Source organism: Aedes albopictus, chromosome 1 (assembly GCF_035046485.1).
Source record: "Aedes albopictus strain Foshan chromosome 1, AalbF5, whole genome shotgun sequence".
In the NCBI taxonomy this organism is placed as follows: domain Eukaryota; kingdom Metazoa; phylum Arthropoda; class Insecta; order Diptera; family Culicidae; genus Aedes; species Aedes albopictus.
The window spans coordinates 184,909,497-184,933,248 of record NC_085136.1 but is presented as its reverse complement, the minus strand read 5'-3'; the positions used below and the strand labels follow the sequence as shown (position 1 = coordinate 184,933,248).

At 40.2% G+C, this 23,752-nt stretch overlaps 3 protein-coding genes across 3 annotated transcripts in view; 2 read left to right on the top strand and 1 right to left on the bottom strand.

Moving 5' to 3' along the window:
* The window catches only part of LOC109405519 (uncharacterized), a 77,711-nt gene that overhangs the window by 7,468 nt on the left and 46,491 nt on the right, over positions 1-23,752 (bottom strand). The window contains exon 2 of the mRNA XM_019678617.3: positions 4,537-4,646. Within this exon, the coding sequence (XP_019534162.3) occupies positions 4,537-4,646 (110 nt within the window). The remainder of the gene's footprint in view (positions 1-4,536; positions 4,647-23,752) is intronic.
* Positions 6,721-9,223, top strand: LOC134290283 (uncharacterized). The gene is made up of 4 exons (XM_062857385.1): positions 6,721-7,013; positions 7,066-7,935; positions 8,030-9,151; positions 9,199-9,223. Exons 1-4 carry the CDS (start codon positions 6,721-6,723, stop codon positions 9,221-9,223), a joined length of 2,310 nt encoding a protein of 769 aa, XP_062713369.1.
* The window catches only part of LOC134285363 (uncharacterized), a 224,659-nt gene continuing 209,438 nt past the window's right edge, over positions 8,532-23,752 (top strand). Inside the window, exon 1 of the mRNA XM_062845959.1 lies at positions 8,532-13,077. Coding sequence (XP_062701943.1) covers positions 9,275-11,257 — 1,983 coding nt within the window. The 5' untranslated portion in view covers positions 8,532-9,274 and the 3' untranslated portion in view covers positions 11,258-13,077. The remainder of the gene's footprint in view (positions 13,078-23,752) is intronic.

Below are 23,752 nucleotides of genomic sequence, written 5' to 3'. Positions count from 1 at the left end.
TACCAAAAATTGGCAATGGTCTCATTCTGCTGCCAATATCTTGATAAGTATAGGGATTAGCAAACTAATATTCTAGGGTTTACTGGTCCAAGTGGTCTACTTCAACTACCGAACCTTAATGTCAAATTTAATAAAGTCAATTTTCGATTTATGGCCACCTGAATCCCTTTAGTGCAGTTCCGAAACCTATTCGCCATAATTTCCCCTGAAAAGAACTAACAGTCCGTTGCCCTGGCCCAAACACTGATGAAAACTGATAACATTCTAAAATATGTTTGGAATGCGATAATATAATAAGTTCATTCTGGTTCAGATTTTTTTGAGGTTTTTTTTTCTAGAAAACACTCAAAACTCAAAAACTGTTCTTTCTTTAAGTAGCATAATTGCACAGATTCTTTTCTTTTTTCTATATTTTTGAATTTTGCCTCTGCTCAATTAGTGGATTTGTGAAAACTCGTTCCTGGAATTATTTTCAGTTTATTAAGTGTTTACCGAGTAGGGTTTGGGTACTAGTAGTGGACCCCCTAAGCCATCGAAATTTACTTCTGCGGCTCTTTAGCTATGTTAAGGTAGTGGGATTGTTCAAGCGGATTTTTTTTTAAAGTTTCACGTCCCCTCTTTATGTTAAGGACATATATGAGCGAATCCAAAGATGGCCGTCACAATGGCTGCCTTGGAAATACCAGAAGCACGGATCTCGCCATCCAAGCAACAAACAGAGCTTAAAAAGCAATGAGTACCCTTGCTCACTCGTGATAAACATTGAGTAGCATTTTCGTTTTTGAGCATTTTGTGGATGACAAGATCGGTGCTCTCAAAAACGCGAGGCAAAAATGCACTTGGAAGCGCTCCCATTTCACCTTAAGACCGGTAAACATACAACATTGATCAATTATTCCAGTGAAATACGCATCGATGTTGCCTATAATGGACACCATCGTATGAGATATCAGAACCAGTCTTGTTAGCGATCACAGTCTTTGACACCTTTTCGTCGATATTCGGCTGCCTTTGTCTCCAACATTCGCAACACAAGCGATCAAACTACTGCACGGAACAAAAATGTCGAATGAATGCGCTTGATCACGATTGCGTCTTCGGGAGATGGTTCGGTTTTTGTTATTCCTGTCTTTCCCATAAAGAGAGTAGTTTTGGATAAATCGACAATGATTTTTCATAAGGGCCAAACTGACTTGATCGATTTCTCTTCGTCGACTCTCTCTTTCGCTAATAACATAATCAAAACAAACATAACCATTTTTCTTTTTGTTTCTATAGCAAGATGTAGTCGTCTTCTTCGTATTTCAACCAAAAAAACTTTGGCAAGCTTAATCACGGAGACAAATTTCGTTCGTTTGAAACAAAAATATTCATGTTTATTCAGTAAACTGATAAAATATTTAAAACTAAAATATTAATTTTTAAAACAAACTCAATTACATATTGATTTCTACAATACCCATTGAAGAGCCCCCCGTTTCGCCGTCGAGAACATAAACAAAACTCTCAAGTTCCAGCTGCATCACCAAACAAGTTTTCCTCTTGCAAAAAAGGCAAGTTTCACCAAAAGTTTCCACGAAATCCCATTGATTTCGGGAGCGTTGGCATTGAAAGTGCCACGCGGGAAGTGGATTTTCCTAGAGAAGGAAATAATTTTGTAAATTTAATTGGAAAACAAATATTTCCGTAAGGCCGACCTGCCACAAAAAAAAAACAAAAATTTTTACATTTGTTTCTAACATAACCAGTCAGAAGATACATGTTTGTTCAAAAATGGATTGAATTTGCTTCAAATGTGACGCTCGATTTGCTCCAAACATTTTTATTTTTGTTGCCAGAACAAATTGACAATTTATTTGAGTTTACCTGAAATATTTTTGATTTTACCATGCTTTTTTCTGCGTGATATACATTCTTTAATAACACAAAGAGAGGATCGATGAAGAGAATTCGAAAATGTCAGTTAGGCCCTAATGAAAAATCAGTGTCAAAATGTATGTGTCGTAATCGATTTATCACACACGAATAAACTAATATTATATCAATCTTAATCAAAATTGGTTGAAATCTTTCAAAAAGCTGGAATTAGACAAATGTCATTGTGTCAGACGACGATGATTTGATCCACTTTTTTGTTTATTGATCTTCGTTCTGCCGCTCGTGTTGTGTGTAAGAGGTAGCGGTCGCGCTCGAATGAAACAAAGCTAGCTGACACCCGACCGCGGCAACGAAACGAAGGTAGTGAAAAGTGTTTACAAGCCTGACAGAACACCTTAACTAAGCTTCATTCAACGATACCGAAAATCACGATAAAGGAGTATCGTGGTGACTAATCTTTGTGCTTCGATATCAATAGGCAAAGTTACGTTGATATCGAAAATTGAATATTTTATCCGATAAATGTTCATGAAGAAAAACAAAGTTTCAGCGACAACACGGAATTTAACGAAATTAAGTTACGTTTCGGTTAAGATTTATATTTTATCACCGATAAAGGACATGTTTCAAGTTTGGTTATCGATCGATGAAGTTGTTTGAATAGTTGTAACGTAATAAGTAAAGAATAGTCGACATTAATCTTCAAGTTTTGATAACGATCTTTAACGAAGTATGTGAAATGGTCGACCGGGTAGAGGAAGATAATTGCCGCTCGAGGCATGACACGCGAGATTGCCATTTCATTTTTACTGAAAGTAGCAAGCATCGGGTAAAACACATAATACGAATCCATATACACTGAACGACGGCTTGCGGTGAAAATTACTATTCTGAGGGTCAATTTAAAAACAACGCCACTAAATTTGTGCAGACTAAGGGCTTGTTCACAAATGTCATAACGCTCGAGGGGGTGAGTGGGTGTCCTTCGTAGTGTTACAGCCCGAACCAATTATTTTTCTTCCCATACAAACAGTGTTACGAAGAGGTGGGTGGGCGTCAAAATAGGCCAATTTGGCGTTATGATATTTGTGAATGAACCCTATGTTTCGTTTCAATTCAACAGAATTATGTTTTCAATTTTACCATGGACTCGATTTTCAATTAAAAAAAGTTTCTGTTGGCAACCGGATTCGAGCCAAGAGCCTTGACATCACCAGGCTAGCACGCTACCACTCGGTTATCGAACCGGTTGATGTGAGAAGAAACAAAACGCACATAAGAAGCGTTGGTGGGTCGATAATCATATTTTGCCATGGTAAATTTAAAAACATTTTTATGCTTGTCATTACTGCAAGCCGCCTTTCAGTGTAGGTGGCAATTAGAGCAAAGACACCTACATACAAATCCACCCTACAAAAGTAAGGTTCTTGGACTAAAGCTGTTCCTCTTTGCTGAAGATTGAACTGAGCTGTCATAGCCATAGCCACTACTATAGATAGAAGAGTAAACATAGATACGCGGACATCGTTGAGTGAAATGTTTCAAGCGTGTGAGTAATGTTTTTCAAGAGTGCGACGTTTGAATATGACGTCATGCGCTCCATTGGTGTTGTTGGAATCGTGACGTCATGTTCGTTTGGATGGATACAGATTTTGTCAGTTCGTTTGGCTACAACGGATTTATCTTCGCGGATCTATGTTTACTCTATTGTTTGCTAACTGGACTGCGACAGAGTGCGGAATCTTAAATAAAAGTGCAATATTCATCATGAGCTAAAGAATAAGTGCGGTGAAGACACCGAAACGATCTGACACCAAATCGCACTTTTATTTGAGATTCCGCACTTCCTCGTCGCACTTTTGACTGCGCAATGCGCAATATCTATAGCCACTACCCAAACTAGGCAAAATCAGACTTTTACAAGGGCTTATTCAGAAATGTCAACGCTGGAGAGGGTGGGTGGGTGTCCTTCGTGGTGTTACAACTCGAACAAATTATTTTTCTTCCCATACAAAAAATGTTACGAAGGGGTGGGTGGGTGCCGTTGCACCTTGTGTGAAGAATATGATATTTGCTAGGATTTTTTCATGATGATATATAAATGACTGAAAAAGTAACTAAAATCTCAACAGGATCCTTTAACGAAATATTTTTTTTATTCGGCAATGAATGACATGCATTCATTTTGGGAGCGTTTAAACTTAAATCGATTATTTTCTGAAGATTATTGAGGAAATTCTAAGTTCGGCGGCGTGATGAGTGTTAAGCTGGCGGCGTGCTGAAAAATCAAAACATCCGGCGGCGTGAAGTAATAAATCTCGACGGTGCACATCTCTAGTCTTTGAGACAAAATGAGATGAATATAGGTACTAGGCCGAAGAAGGGGGCTTTTACCCTAGTACCTACTGCTAACAAAAAAATGGTTGTGATCTTTCAAAGCGTCACAAAACATTTTAATAAATAAAGCCTTGTGTCCGCAAAATTGTTTCGGAATCAGAATTTGTCACATAAGTTTGCTTCTGAGACAAAAAAAACAATATTTCGTTGCGTAATTTGATGTGAAATTAGGTCTTTTCGAGCTCAACACACACACATTAACATGAACAACCTATAAAGTAAAAATACTAATTGCAAATTATGTGAATGTAGTATACTTACGGAAGTTTTGCAGATATAATACTTGAACTACTTTGCACTATATTTTGCGTTGTTGCTTTACTTAAACATGTTGCTAAATGTAGTAGGATTAAAGTCAAAAGCATCCGCATCTGAAATAAGAGAAATAGTACTAGTTTTAAATAATGGAGTTTTATTATGTTAATAATTATAATAGATAAACAGTATTAACAAGTTACTAGAATAAAAAAAATGGTAGCCATATGGCATTCTAGGCATCCTAGGGTTATTTTTTTACATTTTTCCTTGCAGTATCTCATAGCAGTTAGGGTGAGAAATCAAACTTTGAACTAGTCAAATTGTGATCTTAATTTGAACCATTTCGAAATTCATTAAAACGACGTATTTTTTAGGCAAATATTGTCCCGAAAAAGATGTTAAACAGCTTATCGTAATATAACCTGATAAACATGGACTTTAAAAACATTGAAAAAAAAAGTTTTTGTCATGGAAAACAGGCAATTGAAAAATCACTGTGATTTCACCCATTTCCCCCCAGAGAAAGCACATTTTCGGTGCACTCGTACAGCTCATGCATTGTATCACACGCAATATGTGAACACGTCAAATGAAAGCTTATTTATCGTAGAATCGACCAACCGAATAATATTCAGCATTATTTGTCATAAAATTATCTAATTTAAGTAATTCTTACTTGCAGAATGTTATCTTAAGTTGAACCATTTGTAATCTAAATTTGAACTAGTAAACGGGGCGAGCTTCCAGTGTTGGCCTGCAGACTGCGCTAGTAGTTGTTTTGTTTACTCTTGGGGGATGAAAAATCCCAAATTTAGTTTCCAAGCTCCTGAAGAGTTTAGAACATTCTTAGTTGAAATTCCACTGCGTAATGAAAAATAGTTATGGAAATTAGCAGATCCATGTGTTTTTTTTTATTGTTCAGCACGAAATTGGCTGTTGTGGGAGATGCTCGAGCTGCTGCCGCCAGTAGTTCAAATTAAGATTAAAATTGGTTCAAATTATGATTACGATGGTTCAAATTAAGATTTAAATCACTGTTGACAAATAATCGAACTTTTCAATGAAGTTCTGTGCAAATACAAACTTTTTACCACTTAACAGAAAGTGTTACCGGCAACACTGTTGACCGCGAAACGGCGGTGAAACCACCGTCCGTTCCCTCGCAACTGAGCGGTTGTCATCGGGCGGACTGACAGTTCGGGCAGCAGCAGACAGAACAGAGAAGAAAAACAGATTCATTCAGACTTCGCTTGTGCACAGTTAGTCAGCAGTTTGGCAGGCATTTAATATTGTATTTACTGGATTATTTCAATAGTTTGAAGTGAGTTTCTTGTGAACAATTAGTTTGAATTATTATACTAAAATTATTCTGTTATAGTGAATAAGATTACAGCAGTTTTTCGGACGTAGTCAGCACCGCACAGTGAATAATATTTCCAGTCAGTTGAGGTACGTTTGTGATAGAAATTAACTTTGGTCAGACAGTGCGAAACAGTATATAACCTAAAATTAAACTATGTAAATTTCAATAGATTATCTATCCACGTTTTCTCGATAACCGACATACCTGGGAAGCGACAGAAAAATACTGAAAATGTAAGTCTTAATTCAACATCTGTTAACTGACCACCGACTAAATAACATAAATAAATTACAGCTTTGTAGCTGCTAAGTCTGCAACTAAAAGAACGGTGTTTGTTCTGACGATCGGGAACATTCTACAAAGATTTTCAGTATTTTTCTGTCGCTTCCCAGGTATGTCGGTTATCGAGAAAACGTGGATAGATAATCTATTGAAATTTACATAGTTTAATTTTAGGTTATATCAGCGCAATTCTTCCGAGATTGTTGGATATTCGAGTTGGAAACACCAATTCTGTAGCGGTGACATTACCCACAGTCACTTTCGCTGCACGGGATACAGTAGTGTCCTCAGCTCCATGTACAGCATCGCAATCCTGTGTTGGTTCCAGCGGTCTGATGTCAACAGTTTACGGAGGTCATCCGTACTACACGGGCGCTCCAATGGTGCATCTAGTACCAACGAACGCAGTAGCTTCTGGAGATTTCGTTCGAGTGAATTCATCGCAAAGCTATTTCGGTAGTGTTCTACATCCAGGAGTTCCGCATAGTTCAGCAGTTCTCCACGGGAATGCACCCTTAGGTTATTCGTCGACCTCTCCAGTAATGAATTCCTTTGGATCATCAACAGCTGGAGCCGGATTGCCGAATGCAACTCAATCGAGTCCTGCAGTGGGACCAACTAGTGCCCAACTTGCGGCGCGACAGGTAATGCCCCGTGAGTTGCCCAAGTTCAATGGCGATCCCCAGGAGTGGCCTATCTTCTACAGTTCCTTCAAGAATACTACGGAGGTATGCGGATATACCGATGCAGAGAATTTGGCCCGTCTACAGCGAAGTTTGGGAGGTTCTGCATTGGAAGCCGTACGAAGTCGTCTGCTGTTACCAGCGTCAGTTCCGTATGTGATTGAAACGCTCCACAAACTACGGACGAGCGGAAATTCTGATCAGTTCGCTTCTGAAGAAAGTGAGGAACGTGCCAGCCCCGAAAGCGGAGAACCTGAGTTCGATTGTGGCTTATGGTTTGGCCATTCAGAACTTGGTCGACCACATCATCTTGGCCGATCAGCAAGCACATTTGGCGAACCCAATGCTGCTTCAGGAGTTGGTCGATAAGTTGCCCACATCTCTCAAGATGCAGTGGGGAACCTACAAGCAAGGCGTTGCATATGTCAACCTGGCGACATTCAACGGTTTCATGGCAGGCCTTGTGAACTTGGCGTCGGAGCTCACAATCGATGTGGACTGCGCACAGAACCAGCATAAACAAGTTCGCGCGGAGAAGCCGAAGCCAAGGGAGAAGTTGTTCACTCACGCCAACGAATCGTCCGATGCAGCCAGGAAGGAAAAGAACACGTCGGCAGAAAGGTCTGTGTCAAAAGCCTGCTCGTATTGCGGAAAGGACAATCATCAGATCCTGAACTGTTCCAGTTTCAAGTCTTTGGATATTGGAGCGAGGTGGAAAGCAATGCGTCAGAAGAACCTATGTCGTCTGTGTTTAGTTCCGCATCGGAAATGGCCATGCCACTCGAAAAAGGAGTGTGGCGTGGATGGCTGTCGTTTTCGTCATCACATGCTGCTGCATAGTAACCAGCATAGCCGAGGCGAATCCGCTGAGACAACGAAGCCAACCGAAGCGGTACAGCACAACTACCACCACACGAAGTCGTTTTCTCTCTTCCGTTATCTGCCAGTCACGATTTACGGAGACGGGAAACAGGTAGAAATCTACGCGTTCCTGGACGACGGATCATCGTCGACGTTACTGGAAGAGGCAGTTGCAGTTCAGTTGGGGATTAACGGAGAGCCGGACAACCTTTGGTTAGGATGGACAGGGAAGATCGGCAGACACGAGAAGAGCTCTAAAAGGGTCAACGTGAAGATATCCGGAGCTGGGAAACAAAATACTTCCCAGTCAAACGTTGAACTATTCCGATCTGTCGAGATCCTATCCACATCTACAAGGTCTTTTCGTCAGCAGTTACGTGAATGCGAAACCCAGTATGATTATCGGCATCGAGCACGTGCATCTCCTCACCAGTCTGAAGCTTCGCGAAGGCGGAAGAAGTGATCCAGTCGCAACGAAAACTCGTCTCGGTTGGTGCGTCTACGGAAGAAATTCGGGAAGTGAAGGATCCGTGGAACAGCTGAATCTGCACGTCGGTCAGGAGATGAGTAACAGTGATCTGTACGACTCGATGAAGAAGTATTTCGCCGTTGAAGAAGCTGTGGTCACGAAGCATCTTGAGTCCGACGAAGATCAACGAGCGCGCAGCATTTTGGAGGCAACCACAGTCCGCCGAGGTTCTAGAATCGTGTCTGGTTTGCTGTGGCGAAAGGACAATATCCACTTTCCCGAGAGCTACAAGATGGCCATGAACCCCAGGAGTCTGGGGTTGGAGAAGCGTCTGTCCAGAGATTCGGAACTTCGACAGAGAGTGAACGAGCAGATCAACAGCTTCGAGCAAAAGCAGTACATCAGTAAAGCATCAAAGCAAGAAGCCGACAGTCTAGATTCCCGCCGTGTCTGGTATCTACCGCTGGGAGTAGTGATCAATCCTAAGAAGCCAGGCAAGATTCGGATGGTTTGGGATGCGGCCGCGAAAGCTTATGGAGTCTGCTTCAACGATATGCTGCTGAAGGGTCCGGATCTTCTCGTACCGCTAGTAAACGTTTTACTGCGATTCAGACAGGGGAAAGTCGCCGTGTGCTCCGACATTCGGGAAATGTTCCTCCGAATCCTCATCCGTGATGAAGACAGATGGTCGCAGTGCTTTCTTTGGAGAAGTAGTCCGGAGGAAGAAGTACAAGTTTACGTAATCAACGTGGCGATGTTTGGTGCAACCAGCTCGCCATGTACAGCGCAGTTTGTGAAGAACTGGAATGCTTCTGAATACAGCGAACAGTACCCCAGAGCAGTGGAAGCAGTGACCAAGAACCATTACGTGGATGACTTCCTCGACAGCGTCAACTCGGTGGAAGAAGCAGTACAGTTGGTACAGCAAGTGAAGGATATCCATGCAGCAGCCGGTTTCCAGTTTGGGAAGATACTGTCCAACGAGCAGGAAGTGCTAGACCGACTAGGAGAGACGAGTACAGCGATCAGTAAACCACTGCCAGTAGACAAAGACCGAACATACGAACGTGTTCTGGGCGTCACATGGATTCGAAAGATGCCTTCACATTCAATAGCCAGGGATTGGAGGAAGTTCTAGGTGCCGATTGGGCGATACCAACAAAGCGCCAGGTCCTGCGTATCGTGATGAAGCTCTACGACCCCTTAGGATTCATCGCACACTTCGTCGTCCAAGGGAAGATTCTGATGCAGGAGATTTGGCGGACAGGTACAAACTGGGACGAGCCTATTGCGGAGCAACCACGCGAACTTTGGACAAGGTGGATGGAGCAGTATCAGCAGATCAACGAAGTAAACGTTCCGCGCTGCTTCTTCAAAGATTTCAGCCCACAGCAAGTCAGCGATATTCAGATCCATGTGTTCACGGATGCGAGCGTGTCCGCCTGTGCGTGTGTGGCCTACCTTAGAATCACAGTAGATGGAGAGAGTCAGTGTTCGCTGATCGCAGCAAAAACTAAAGTGGCGCCTCTTCGAGCACTTTCTATTCCACGTTTGGAATTACAGGCTGCCATGATGGGTTCCCGTTTACTACAGAACATCTGCTCGGCCCTAACCATCAACATTCACAGGCGTTTCCTGTGGTCAGATTCAGCAACAGTTCTTGCTTGGCTTCGCTCCGATAGTCGTCGGTATCATCAGTTCGTCTCGATCCGTGTCGGCGAAATCCTGTCGCTGACTAGTGTGGATGAATGGCGCTACGTTCCTTCTCGCGAAAATGTTGCGGACGATGCCACGAAATGGAATAGGGGGCCTTCATTCGATCCGGATTGCCGTTGGTACCAGGGTCCAGCATTCCTGCATGATCCGGAGAGTCAGTGGCCTGCGGAACGACCAGGAAATACAGTCGAAGCAGACGCAGCGGCCGAGGAAATTCGCCTTGTATCAGTACACCATACAGCAGAGGAAGTGGTAGATGTGCAACGTTTTTCTAACTGGAACAGACTACTACGAGCGACAGCATACGTCCACCGAGCTGTAGCAGCATGGAAGCACCTGACAAGCGGGACAAGGTCGCTCAAAATACTCAGCCAGAGTGAGTTCGCGAAAGCAGAGGAAACACTATGGCGGCAGGCTCAAGCGCAGGAGTATCCGGAAGAAGTTCAGCTGCTGCGCGAAGGACAAAGTGTAGCGAAAGTCAGCCCTATTCGAGCGCTGTCTCCATTCCTGGACGAGAAAGGAGTTCTACGAGTTGGCGGCAGAATCGGACAAGCTCCATCGATTCCATACGAAGCGAAGCATCCAGTCGTGTTACCGAGAAGCCATCGGATCACATATCTTGTTGTGCTTAGCTTCCACCAGCGATTCCTTCATGCGAACACCGAGACAGTGTGCAACGAGTTGAGACAACGTTTTCACATTCCGAGGATGCGAACAGTAGTGCGCAGCGTGTGTCGTAGCTGTCAGTACTGCAAAATCAGGAAAGCAGCTCCAGTTCCACCGATGATGGGACCGCTTCCGAAGGTTCGTCTGACTCCCTTCATTCGTCCATTTACGTACGTCGGCGTGGACTACCTGGGTCATTTCGAAGTGAAAGTCGGTCGCAGTATTGTGAAGCGGTGGATATGTTTGTTCACATGCCTCACAGTTCGAGCAGTTCATCTGGAGCTAGCACACAGTCTGTCAACGAAGTCTTGCGTGATGGCGTTCAGGCGTTTCGTTAATCGGCGAGGAGCTCCGCTAGAAGTATTCTCGGACAACGGTACCAACTTTGTGGGAGCTAGTCGTCAGTTGACAGAAGAGATCCAGCGAACCAAGACCATTAACGAGGATTGTGCGGCTACGTTCACCAACGCCTGTACGCAGTGGCACTTCAACGTTCCTGCAGCCCCGCATATGGGAGGTCCGTGGGAGCGAATGGTAAAGTCCGTAAAAGTAGCAATGGCAGCAATATCCGACAGTCCGCATCATCCGAGTGACGAGGTGTTCGAAACCATAATGTTGGAAGCAGAGGGGATTGTTAACAGTCGTCCACTGACCTACGTTCCCTTAGAAGCAGCCGATCATTAGAATATCTGCCGATGCTAACAAGGAGGACGAAATGGTTTGAGAACGTGAAGCCGCTGGAGCCTGGTGACCTAGTCGTGATAGTAGATGAACAGACACGGAACAGTTGGGAAAGAGGACGGATTCTGGAGGTCTTTCCGGACAAAGCAGGTCAAGTTCGACGTGCAGTAGTACAGACAGCTCGAGGAGTCTTCGCCAGGCCGGCAGTGAAGCTGGCAGTCCTGGATGTTGGGAGAAACGACAAGAAGGCGGATGAAGTCGCACCGGAAACGGAAGTGGTTCACGGGGCGGGGAATGTTACCGGCAACACTGTTGACCGCGAAACGGCGGTGAAACCACCGTCCGTTCCCTCGCAACTGAGCGGTTGTCATCGGGCGGACTGACAGTTCGGGCAGCAGCAGACAGAACAGAGAAGAAAAACAGATTCATTCAGACTTCGCTTGTGCACAGTTAGTCAGCAGTTTGGCAGGCATTTAATATTGTATTTACTGGATTATTTCAATAGTTTGAAGTGAGTTTCTTGTGAACAATTAGTTTGAATTATTATACTAAAATTATTCTGTTATAGTGAATAAGATTACAGCAGTTTTTCGGACGTAGTCAGCACCGCACAGTGAATAATATTTCCAGTCAGTTGAGGTACGTTTGTGATAGAAATTAACTTTGGTCAGACAGTGCGAAACAGTATATAACCTAAAATTAAACTATGTAAATTTCAATAGATTATCTATCCACGTTTTCTCGATAACCGACATACCTGGGAAGCGACAGAAAAATACTGAAAATGTAAGTCTTAATTCAACATCTGTTAACTGACCACCGACTAAATAACATAAATAAATTACAGCTTTGTAGCTGCTAAGTCTGCAACTAAAAGAACGGTGTTTGTTCTGACGATCGGGAACAGAAAGCTTATGAGTGTTTTGTTATGGTTATGGTAGGATTTCGTCCGGGTGCCAGTTCGCGCGCGTTTGCTTCGGTGGTTCGTTTTTTTTCTTTTTCTATTCCGAAGTGAGCATTTCGACGGCGGCGGACCCAGCGTGCATTAGTGTTTGGTAGAATTTCGTCCGGGTGCCAGTACGCGTGCGTTTGCTTCGGTGGTTCGATTTTTTCTCTTTCTATTTTGTACTCCGAAGTAAGCATTTCGACGGCGGCGGACCCAGCGCGCATCAGTGTTTGGTAGGATTTCGACCGGGTGCCAGTGTCGCGCGCGTTTGCTTCGGTGGTTCGACTTTTTCTCTTTCTATTTTGTTTTCCGTAGTGAGCATTTCGACGGCGGTGAGCGTGCGGTGGACGCGTCGTGGATCGAGTCGGTTCCGAATTTTTCGCTTCCCGTCGGCGCTAGTTCCCAATACACTTTTAGGTGATAATAAATATTTTTTTTTTTTGACACATTCTACCGTGACGTTACAACGTTTTGACGCATTCGTAGTCAGATTTTTCACTATGACTCATGAAAACGAGCGTAAACCTCAAAATATTTTTTTATATTCGGATTCCTTGTAAAATTTCTGATATATTTGACCTGTTGAACGTTTAGTTTTCATTAGAAAAACGTGCTCAAAATGCGTATTTGTAGCGTGACGTTACAACGCGCTAGAATCCGACCCTCTCTAACGCGCTACCAACATCTTAGAAAATCTGCTCGGATTTTTATGATATTCTGATTTTTTTTTTCCACCATTGAAATTTATTGGTTTGTTCTTCAATTCAATGGAATAAAACATTTAAATATTGGATTTGTTTTTGGATAATCGACTTTTACATTTCGTGACGTTACAACGCCCGTTCAGTTTCAAACAGGGTTCTGCTCGCGTTGTAACGTCACGGAAATGCACATCATTTTAGAATCAGAATAATCAACCAAAATTGCCCGAATTTGTGAATATATTATTGCATTACATTCACTGCTCCAAGAGCAACATTGTTCTATTGAAAATCAGTTTTGTGATAAATGGCTCGGAGGGCCAAGTTATTGCTATCAGCAGTATGAAAACTCCTTCATGAAGATTAATGGTACTTATCTTCGGCCTAGTACCACCCATATTCATCTAATATTGTCCCAAAGACTAAATCGTTGATATTCATTACTTCGCAACAACCAGATATTTAGATTTTGCAGCATAAAACCAATCACGCCGTCGAATTAAACATTTTTTTCAATAATTTATGCAATGTCATTGATTCAATTAAAAACGCTTTAAGATGTGCGAGCAGTTATTGAACCAAAGACATACCTGAGGATCTGCATACCACTTAGGGGCATCAATTTCAGTGATTCCAGAGACAAATAGACTTAATTCTGACAAGAAAATCCATCCTATATATGTCAGAGTCATAATTACTTAGAGAGTTTGTGTCTTTGGTAAAGTTGTTTGATAAGTCAAAAACTTACAGCTGATTGACTATTGGATGTGAGATTCAGACACACTGGGCGACGCTAATTAAAAGTTTACAATAGTTTAGAATTCCTCAAAAAGTTTTCAACAAATTTTGACTAGTTGAGAAACTATTTTTTGGCAAAATCTATGGGCACTTTATCACAACATGTTGAATATTTTTGGAATAAATATAAAGGGCATGATTTTTCAAAATTTCAACTACCACTAGTCAGTTAGAAACTTGAACCAAACGGCTTTTAAACTGAAAATTCTTGACAAGAAAAACAACTTTTTCAAAGACATAAACATTCTAAAAGTCTAAAGTCTAAGTAATTAGAGCCCTGAGATATATGAGTTTCAATTTCGTAGGTGTTACGTCTGTTTGTCGGTGATTCTTGGTATATACTTATCAAAAATAATGTAACACTGACGTAAAATCCATCCCATATATTTCAAGATCCTAACTATTTAGACAGTGGGTGTCCTCGACAAAATTGTTTGGCTGGTCAAGAACTTTCAATTGATGGGCTGTATGATTTCAAATCCTTCCACTAGGAGGCGCTAGAGGGCAAACACATTTTTAGTTTTACTTATCTCAGGATCGTGATTAATTGAAAAGATGGAGCGCTTAAAGCAGAATCATATTTTTGACTGTTTATTTTGACTCTTTAACTGTTTATTAACTCTTATATCTAAGGAATAAGTGAATCGAATCAAATTAAATTTTGAAAGTTAAGAATTATATATTGATCTTTGATTACAATTTGATTTGAATACAATATGTCCAAAGCGAAAAAAGTTCCAGCTAGTAGAATACTTTTCAAGAAATTCTAATCCCTTGCCTGCTTTTACAAAATGGAAACTAACGTCTTCTAGTGGCAAAATCTCGCATCTATTGGTAAATCAACTGCAAGTCTTTTACTTACCAAACAACTTTGCCGAAGAAATCGTATTTTGATGCAATAGGGATCCTGAGATGTATGAAATTTAAAATTTGTAAGTTCTCTAGCACCGCCTGTTGGTGGAACTTTAAATCAAACTATCCATCAACTGTAAGTCTTTGACCAAGCTAATAACATTGTAATTTCGTCATTTTTCGTCTGTTAGCCACTGATGTCACAGAAATGTTCGATTTGAGTGGTATTTGATTACGATTAAAAAAAATACAATATCGTAGTACAATTACATCGTAGATTTTGACCAAACACCATCTCCCCCGTACTTCAAAAGTCTACGTAGTTTATGAACGGGCAATGGTACGCAATTTATAAACGATATCTTGAAAAAAAGCTCATACACAACGAGAACGAAACTGTTTTGAATATAGAACTACGTTTGTCCCATTCAGAAGTTGGACGGCCAGAAAGATTTTGTCTTTTCCACAGAACTTTTCTTCGTGACGTTACAACGCAAACTTCAACCAGGTGAAACTCAGGCTTCCGTGACCCGATTTTCTTTCTTTTAGTCTCATTTGAAAGATCTTTTCGAGTACAAAGAGCATACAAAATTTCATATTTGTAACGTTTTCTGTATTAGAATAAAATTTGAAAATGTTGATTTTTCGTGACGTTACAACGCAATAAAAACTCATACTATGATCAGCCATATTTCAGAGTTGTAAAGTCTTCCGATTGAAAATCTTTTTATGCTAAAAAATCTTCATACATTTATCTACAAATGATGGAAGACTTTTGAAAAATCAGTGTGTTGGTGTTTAAAATACGACATTTTGGATGAAAAGTGTGTCTAAAAGACTTAAAATCACGATTTAAATGTTAATCTTAATCGTCGTTCAATTTATATTTATTGTCACACTAATATCATGTCGAATACATTTTTGGATGACAAAAGTAATGTAGAATGTGATAAAAATGTCAAATATGCCATAACTCAACTTTGAAAAAATGGTATTGATGATACGGGGCCCGTAGAATGTGTCTTTTGCATTTACACAAGTGAGTCGCGTTCAGTGTATTTCTGCGTGGAATAGACTAAAGGTTTCTGCTCCCTAGTGGAGTGGAGACGCGCGATAGAATTTTCTTTTTGGCTAGTTTTTGCGTCGAAAAGTGGTCGGTTGTTAACGGCGGTCCATTGTCAAATAATATCACCAACCATACGTGACTCTCGGACTGACAATTTACCTTACCCTACTAACAAAAAATTCCTTCCTGAGACAAACATTCCCTCCCATCCTCGATGACCGTAAGGACGTGGCCGGCGCCGTTATTGACCCTATTAAAGTTGAGAGCTCTCGAACTGTGTACATTGAGAATAGTAAGCTAGTCCTAAGCCCTATTCATTGGTTCCTTGTGCAATTTCGATTGCTCTGGTCAATCACGGAGTAGCAACTACGAATTGTGCGGTCATCTATGCTCATGCTCATGTTCATGCTTAACAAAAAGCTTATACCCGTGGCTTTCGTGTACATTAGATTTTGCCGTAGTAAATTATTTCCATGTGGGAGAACTCAAAATTTGCGCTACTTCGGAAAGCCGCAATTTGGTTCAACTTTTGATTACCTAACCTACAATTTTTGAAACGTTGTGAGGAATACCAACAAAAATCGATTGAGGGTTTCAGCAAAATTTGGCGAGCTGAAGGTTAAAGTAAACATTTCAGGCCAAACATGTCTAAAGGTCCAATCTGCAAAAGAGAGGCTCTCTTAGGTTTCCCTCTCTTTCGTTAATATCTCAGCTGTTTTTTTGTATTATGATTGTTGCGCATAGCACTCTTTAGATTCTTTATTATTGAGCACCCCTATGTATCTCATATGACAAAGCTGTGCTGCTAATAATACTCCTATCAGTATGTGATGATAGTGAGGAGGTGACGGTTGTCTTCCATAAAGTTACCGAATTTGTAAGTGCTACTTTGTATTTTATTGTGTTTGTTTAGCTTAATAAAACATATTTACAGCTTTGCAGCAGATTCAACAGCAATCACTGTTTTGCTTTAACGATATCCGCTAAAAGAATCGGTTCACCAATGCCTCTTCGCAACAATGTGAACCAAAGAGTTGTTGGTGTCAGATTACTATGAATGAAAACTGTATTATTTTAATTGTTACATCGAGTGATGATGTATTATATTGAGAACTGTGTTTTAAAAATATAAAATCCGAGAAAATAGGGACATATCTAGGGGTTGTATAGGGGAACTTAAGTATTTCCGGCCGTTTTGTTCTCTTCGTCAAAGTTTAAAACATTTTGGCCAACAAAAACTTCTCATGACGAAGAAATCGAATCGGTCGATTATACCCTTGATTACCCTATGTTAAGGTCGGGCAAAAAATAGTTTTTTTTTTCATTTTCTCAAGACTATCTTAAAGTATTGGCTCTTGAAAATTCTGTGTCAACTTTTCATAGAGACCCAAGCAATAGAAGTAAAAAAATAGCGTTTTGCGCCTCGCTTCCTTATGGGGATTAGGGGATTTGGGGGTAATATGAACACCATGCCTGAGCGTTTGCCATTCTTTTTAATAGAAATATGTCAAAATCCTTAAATTTCACCATGTAATAGCATAGATGGTAATAAAATCTATGAATTCTACAAGAACTTATCGCTCAAAAATTCATTTTTCATACATTATTTCGTTGGGGTTAAAATGAACATTTCTTAAAAACCAATTTAAACGTTAGTTTCGATGTATTCAGCTGCAGGCTGTCCACTAGGGCACTGCGTGAGCGTTTCCAATTGGAAGCTGTACATACACCGAGAAAAATTTCTACTCAATGACTGAGTTGGTCTTACTCAGAAATCGAAAAATCCTTTGTTTTCTTACTCAGTTTCGGCTAAAAGTGGGACAACCCATTGGCAATGGGTTGTCCCACTTTTAACGGAAACTGAGTAAGAAAACAAAGGATTTTTCGATTTCTGTTTAAGACCAACTCAGCCACTGAGTAGAAATGTTTCTCTGTGTACACTTTGTACAGCGCCTAAATGTTTTCTATTTTATTTGTACTATATCGAACTGGTTGCCGTTGCGCTGCTTTCACTTTCTACCCTATCATGGTAGAATGATGAGCACGAGGATGTTGATGTGTGGCTGTTGGTTGTTCTTGTTTCCAGTCCGATTGGGGGTCCATTACACAGCGTAACAAAAATTAACTTTTTGTCTGTCTCAAGAGCAAACTTATGTGTCTCCGAAGAATTTTGGGCCGCTGAATCCGAATCCGGGCTCAGATTTGCTCTAACACGTCACAATTTTGAGCTATACCTCAATTTATAGGGCAAAATATGCGATTTTGGGCTTTTTTGACTGCAAGCCATTAAGCAATGAAATATTTTTTTAAGCAATCAAAAGGTTAATTGGTCAATTAACATCTGAATTAACGACTTATGCAAAATATTTCATTTTACCACATCGAATTTGATAGTTTTAAGCGATTTATGTTAGGTACGATATTTCCCATACAAGTCATCCTCTAAAAGTTGCATGCAAGTTTTTCATACTAACATAAAATGCTTAAATCTATTAAATTTGATTAGGCAAAACGAAATATTTTGCATAAGTCGATAATTTAGATGTTAATTGACCAATTAACCTTTTGATTGCTTAAAAAAATATTTCATTGCTTAATGGCTTGCAGTCAAAAAAGCCCAAATTCGCATATTTTGCCCTATAAATTGAGGTATAGCTCAAAATTGTGACGTGTTAGAGCAAATCTGAACCCGGATTCGGATTCAGCGACCCAAAATCCTTCGGAGACACATAAGTTTGCTCTTGAGACAAAAAAAAATGTTGCGCTGTGTTATGGGTTACCGTTCTCCGATGTCCAAGTATCCGGATTCCGGATTCGTGCCTCTAGAGCCGACCTACTGATACCTGATGACCATCTGCTTATGAGGCAAACGTGTAGCCACTATGCCACGGGCCCCGGCATCCTAAAATGTTGTTTAACCCATTTTTCCTTGGAATATTCTCTTTTGGAAGTACAACATTGGAATATGGTGTAAAGCATTTAATAATTCGCGAATAACATACCAAATGACCTTAGTTACGATACGCCTAGATTCACATCAGACCATCCCAACTAACATTTTCAGCGCTATAAGCTTCAGTCATTTGCTTTCTGTTGTATAACCATCGAATGAAAGCAGTCAACGCTGAATAAAAGAGAAGCTAGTCAAATATAAATTATAAGCTATTACACGACTGCAAAACAAACACCATACAGCTACTAAACTCGTTTTTCAGCAAACCATCACTTGTCACTGGGGTTCAAGCTGGGGTTGCCTTTACTCCACTCTATTCCAACTCTGGGAGATTCCCCGGAAGATGTGAAAACTTGAACAAATCGAATAGGAGTCCCCACTAACAAACTACTTTACAGCAGCGCTTTAAAGGCCGTTATGCGATTTCATTACAGCTAGAAGCTGTAATAAAGAAACTGTTGGTATACCAACACGGCTTGTCGGATGTAAACATTATTGTCAAAACAAACTTCAAGCGGGATATAAAGCCACTACACAACTACTTTACAGCTATCCATCTCTGTGCTGTGAAATTATTTGGGTTGCTTTTATTGCACTTTAATTCAATGCCGGAATACAGTACGTTTTGTAACGTTGCCAAATACACAAAACAGCAGCGCTTTGTAGCTATTTAAAGAACACTTTTTCAGCTAGATGCTATGACCTGTTGGGCGCAACCACACAGCTTGTTCAATGTAAACATTATTGCGTTTGACGTTTCACAAGCTTTTGCAGCAAGATGAAGTTGGGTAAGGTTTCTTGTAGCACAATTATGAAGCCGTGTTTGGAGTAAAACAAAACGGGCTATTTTCTATGCTATTTATATATAGCAGTGTTGCAGCGAGGACATCATCGGGACCAGTGGATACGGAGATCGGGAGTTCGATTCCATGTAGCGGCAAGTACTTTAATTATTTAATTTTAAAAACGATTGTTCCAGTTCTACATGCATTGCGTCACGGCATCCGTAACCCAATTATATTTAATCGATTAATTTGGAGATGCCGTATAATTATTATTTAACAACTGTGAAAAGGCTGACAAAGCGCCTTCTCAAGATGTTATTCAGTTAGTGGTTCATAGCAGTGGTGGAATTACTCTCATCATGAAGCAATTCGCGAGTGTAAAGCCAACACAAGGTTTACTCACGATTCCGAGAGTAAACAGTGTGTGAGTTTATTCGTACCCGCCTGCTTCGTGAGTAGGAAGCAAAACAAAAACAGAAACACTCATGAGTTTTTATTCGTGAAGAACTAGTGGAGGTGCAGGAAGTGCATTTTACTGTGTCTAAAATAGCAAATCCAGTGATTATCCAACAAAAACTAATGCTTTATGCTTCATTGTTCCAGAAAAGCAGCACTGCCAGTCGTTAAAATGCGTTTTTCGTCAGAATGCAAAAAACTCACGAAGCTTCGCGAATCACATGCGAGTGCTTGCCAGCTTCGTTTACTCACGAATAAAGAAGTGCGAGTATTCTCGGGCCCCTGTTGTTCGCGAGTATGTTTGTTTTGGTTTGTGTCTGCTCAGCTGCAATCTTCATCATTTTCCATCTCTGGTTCATAGGAGCCGAGAAAAGATATATGACTTGGTGGCATAGAAGCTGCTCGCACAGCATATATTCACGGTTTCCTCCTTATAGAACGCGACGATTTGAATCTGTCGCGGAAAAAAACCGTCGCCAGCCAATCAGCAGGCAGGAGTCTGACGTTTCTCCGATCTCACTAACACAAACAGCAGCAGAGGTGGTGCTCGATTCGTTGCGATAATTCAGAAATGCCGACTGGAAGTTGGCTGCGCGTTTTGTTATGAAAGTAACATACAATACATGTGGATTAAGTTCGCCAGATTCATTGGTATAGGCCTTGCATAGAAGCTGCCGTCCATATGTACAACACAGTAACTCAGCATTAAGCCGTATTGAGGACGCTTTGTTGACGTTTACATTCACAATAAATGTTAGTTGGGATATTTTTTACGTCACCAATATCGAATGTTGTCATTTTAAGGTGAAACATCAAGAAATCCCATTGCATTTTTGCATACAAACTTTAGAGGCACAAATCTGACGAACGAAGCATCGAACCAAGCCGCACTTGATTTTCCTGGTTTTGCTCACTTGCAAAAAGAGGCAGCTTTTCCAAATTGAGCGCATTTGTTTACGATTTTTTAAGATTTGTGCTCTTGAAAACGTGAGTAGGGGTCTAAGTCGGCCATTGTGGCAGCCATATTTCTATTCTTTGAAGTTTCTCCTTAAGGACAAGGTATTTGGAGTACATTGCTCTAAATTTCTAGAGCACTGTTTTTTAAAACCGTTGAACGGATTTGGATTAAAATGCATCACGCTATTGAGTTGTCCAAAAATTGTCTCACGAAACCTAATGCAAGCCTATCCATATACGTGAGAACAAAAGATGTTTACAAAGTTCTTACAGATAGATTAACACGGGAAATCTGAACACAAACCACTACCACACAAGAATTTGGATTGGTCAATTGACAACCACTAAACAATTAGCGTGATGCATTTTCATCCAAAGCCATTCAACGATTCTAAAAAACGGTGCTCTAGAAATTTTGAGCTATGTACTCCAAATAACTTGTCCTTAAAGTGGTTTATTTGATTTGTAAGTCCAAGATTAGCAAAAGCATAATTAATTACATTATTACATCGCACTCAATCATTAAAACATGCGGAAACACGCTTTTTGCTGTAAAACACTACCCTGTTTTTCAAACTACACTGTTCATTTTAACACCCCCCCCCCCCTTTAATTTTACCAACAACTCCCCTACTTGAAACAGTAAACACTATAATCTCGGAATCATGTTTTTTTTTTCAAAAACGTCGACTACGATTGCGAAATCAGTTCTTAATTGTTTTCACACATTTTCTTAGGGTTTGCTATTTATGTGTCGTGTTCTTGAACTATCAATATTTTTCATAAAAATATTCATATCAGAGTCATGATTTTTTAAGATTTTTGAGAAAAATCGTTTCGGTGTGCAAAATAAAGCCTTTTTCACTCTTCTTACACCCATAAGGGAGTGTATTCGATTCCCTTAAACTATTAAACTAGGGCAGAACAAGGGGCAGAATGATTTGGGAAAATTTTAAAATATGTTAATTGTAGCGATTCAATACAAAATAAACAATGACTTCTAAAAGGTGACTTAAACATCAATTTTTCAATGATTTAAAAAAATGTAAATACGCTTTAAAATACACCAAAAACCATTTTGAGATATACAAAATAGTCCTAAATATCAGCCAAAAATATAAAAATTTTGATTCTCAACGAAACAAAAATTACAAAAATGCTCAAACTATACCCCGTCTAAAGCGGGGTTGGGTATTAGAGGGTTAAGATATATCAGGCAAAGTGTAGTAGCTCGATGATTTTCTTAACCATTTGTTAATCGATTTAAGATCTTTTGGTAGTTAACAAAAGATATAATATTCCAGAATATGTAAACTATTCCTAAAGCATTTCATACAAGATACTAGGAAAGATACTAGGAAGAGACTGGCATTTCTGGTAGAGTAGCCCATGGTCAATGAGGCTTATTTGGAAACCAATCCAACAGATACAAAATCCCCAATATTTTCAAAAGTAACCAAAAGGCACAATAATACAAAATAAATATGCTAAAAACAATAATTTTAATAAGTCAAAGAAGGGTTATGTTCACCATAGTTGGATTAAATCGGCTTTTGTATTATGTTTCTAGTTCAAAACCGAATTAGCGACATTTTTTCTTTGACTTCCGCTGCTTTTGCCTTGCGTTAACCACAATGTCGGAAGTGGGGCGCTGTATTGTACACCTGGTGCTCTATACAGCGCCCCACTTCCGACATTGTGTTTAACGCAAGGCAAAAGCAGCGGAAGTCAAAGAAAAAATGTCGCTAATTCGGTTTTGAACTGGAAACATAATAATTCTGATCGTTCAACGCCATCATTTAAGGGTCCTCTTCTATTATCTAGTATTTTTCTCCAAATCCGTGCGTCGGACCTAACTCCGGAAGTTGTGCGCTATATAGTACAACAGCTCCACGATACAGAGCACCACTGCCGAAGTTCGGTCCGACGCACGGATTTGGAGAAAAATCCAACTGTGCTAGTCGAAAATACCGGGTTCCAGTTGGATTGATAATAATAGTTTTGTTTTGGATTTGCGCTTTCAGTTGAGCCGTTCGACCCTAATCATAGTCACGGCAAGCATCTATAAAGAAAACACGTTATACAGAAATTGTTATAACTTTGGTAATAGTACTATTTTTTCATGTTATTAAGCTGATTTTACACAATGAATATTAATGTAGAAAGATTTTTTTTAATATTTGCATACTTTTACAAAGTTCAAAGTTTTCCTTAAGCGCCATCCACAAATTACGTAACGCTCTAGGGGAAGGCCCGGGAGTATCGTCGAGCGTTACGGTCCATACAAAAAAATCCGGGTTTCATACAAAAAAGCGTTACGGAGGGGGAGGGGGGTCGAAAAATGCCGATTTTAGCGTTACGTAATAAATGGATGCTGCACGCACCTTACATATACCTATTATTTAAAAAAAAAACAAATCTAAATTTCATGTTGAAAAACTATCAAAATTCATCCATTCTACGGTTTTATCAAAGATGCCTGGACCATATAACATGTCATCAACTTCTTGAATAAAACGGATGGTTCAAACATTGACACACCCTATTTGGTCCACACCACAAGGAATTCGTTCAAATCGTTGTTTAAATCGCAGCGCTTATGTTTGCCGAATCATACAAAACCATGTTGGCAATTTCATTTTTCGAGATGACCTTCGTTCAATAAAAAGTAACAGAACCTGCCTGCACCGAATACGTTTAGTCGCGATTTCAGATCTTTTCCCCTCTAGCAGCACATTGTACGTACATACCTAAATAAAAAAACCGACAACCAACGCCTAAACCATAGTGCCTGCCAATATATAAGCATAAACAGAACGTGAAAACGAAAGGCAAAAAGCGAAATTAGTCTAGCATTTTTTTTCCCTAGACCGGTTAGTTACTCACCACGTTCTAAAGGTCTATAATGAATGGAGTTCCGACAAGAATTCTCTCATGTGAATGAATTGGGCCATAATTAGTCTACAAGCTTCGTTATTTTTATG

Coding starts and splice junctions, on each gene's coding strand:
- LOC134290283 (XM_062857385.1), top strand. CDS start 6,721: ATGAATTCCTTTGGATCATCAACAGCTGGAGCCGGATTGCCGAATGCA. Junction 7,014..7,065: donor CTGTTACCAGCGTCAGTTCC/GTATGTGATTGA, acceptor AATTCTGATCAG/TTCGCTTCTGAAGAAAGTGA. Junction 7,936..8,029: donor GGAGAGCCGGACAACCTTTG/GTTAGGATGGAC, acceptor AATACTTCCCAG/TCAAACGTTGAACTATTCCG.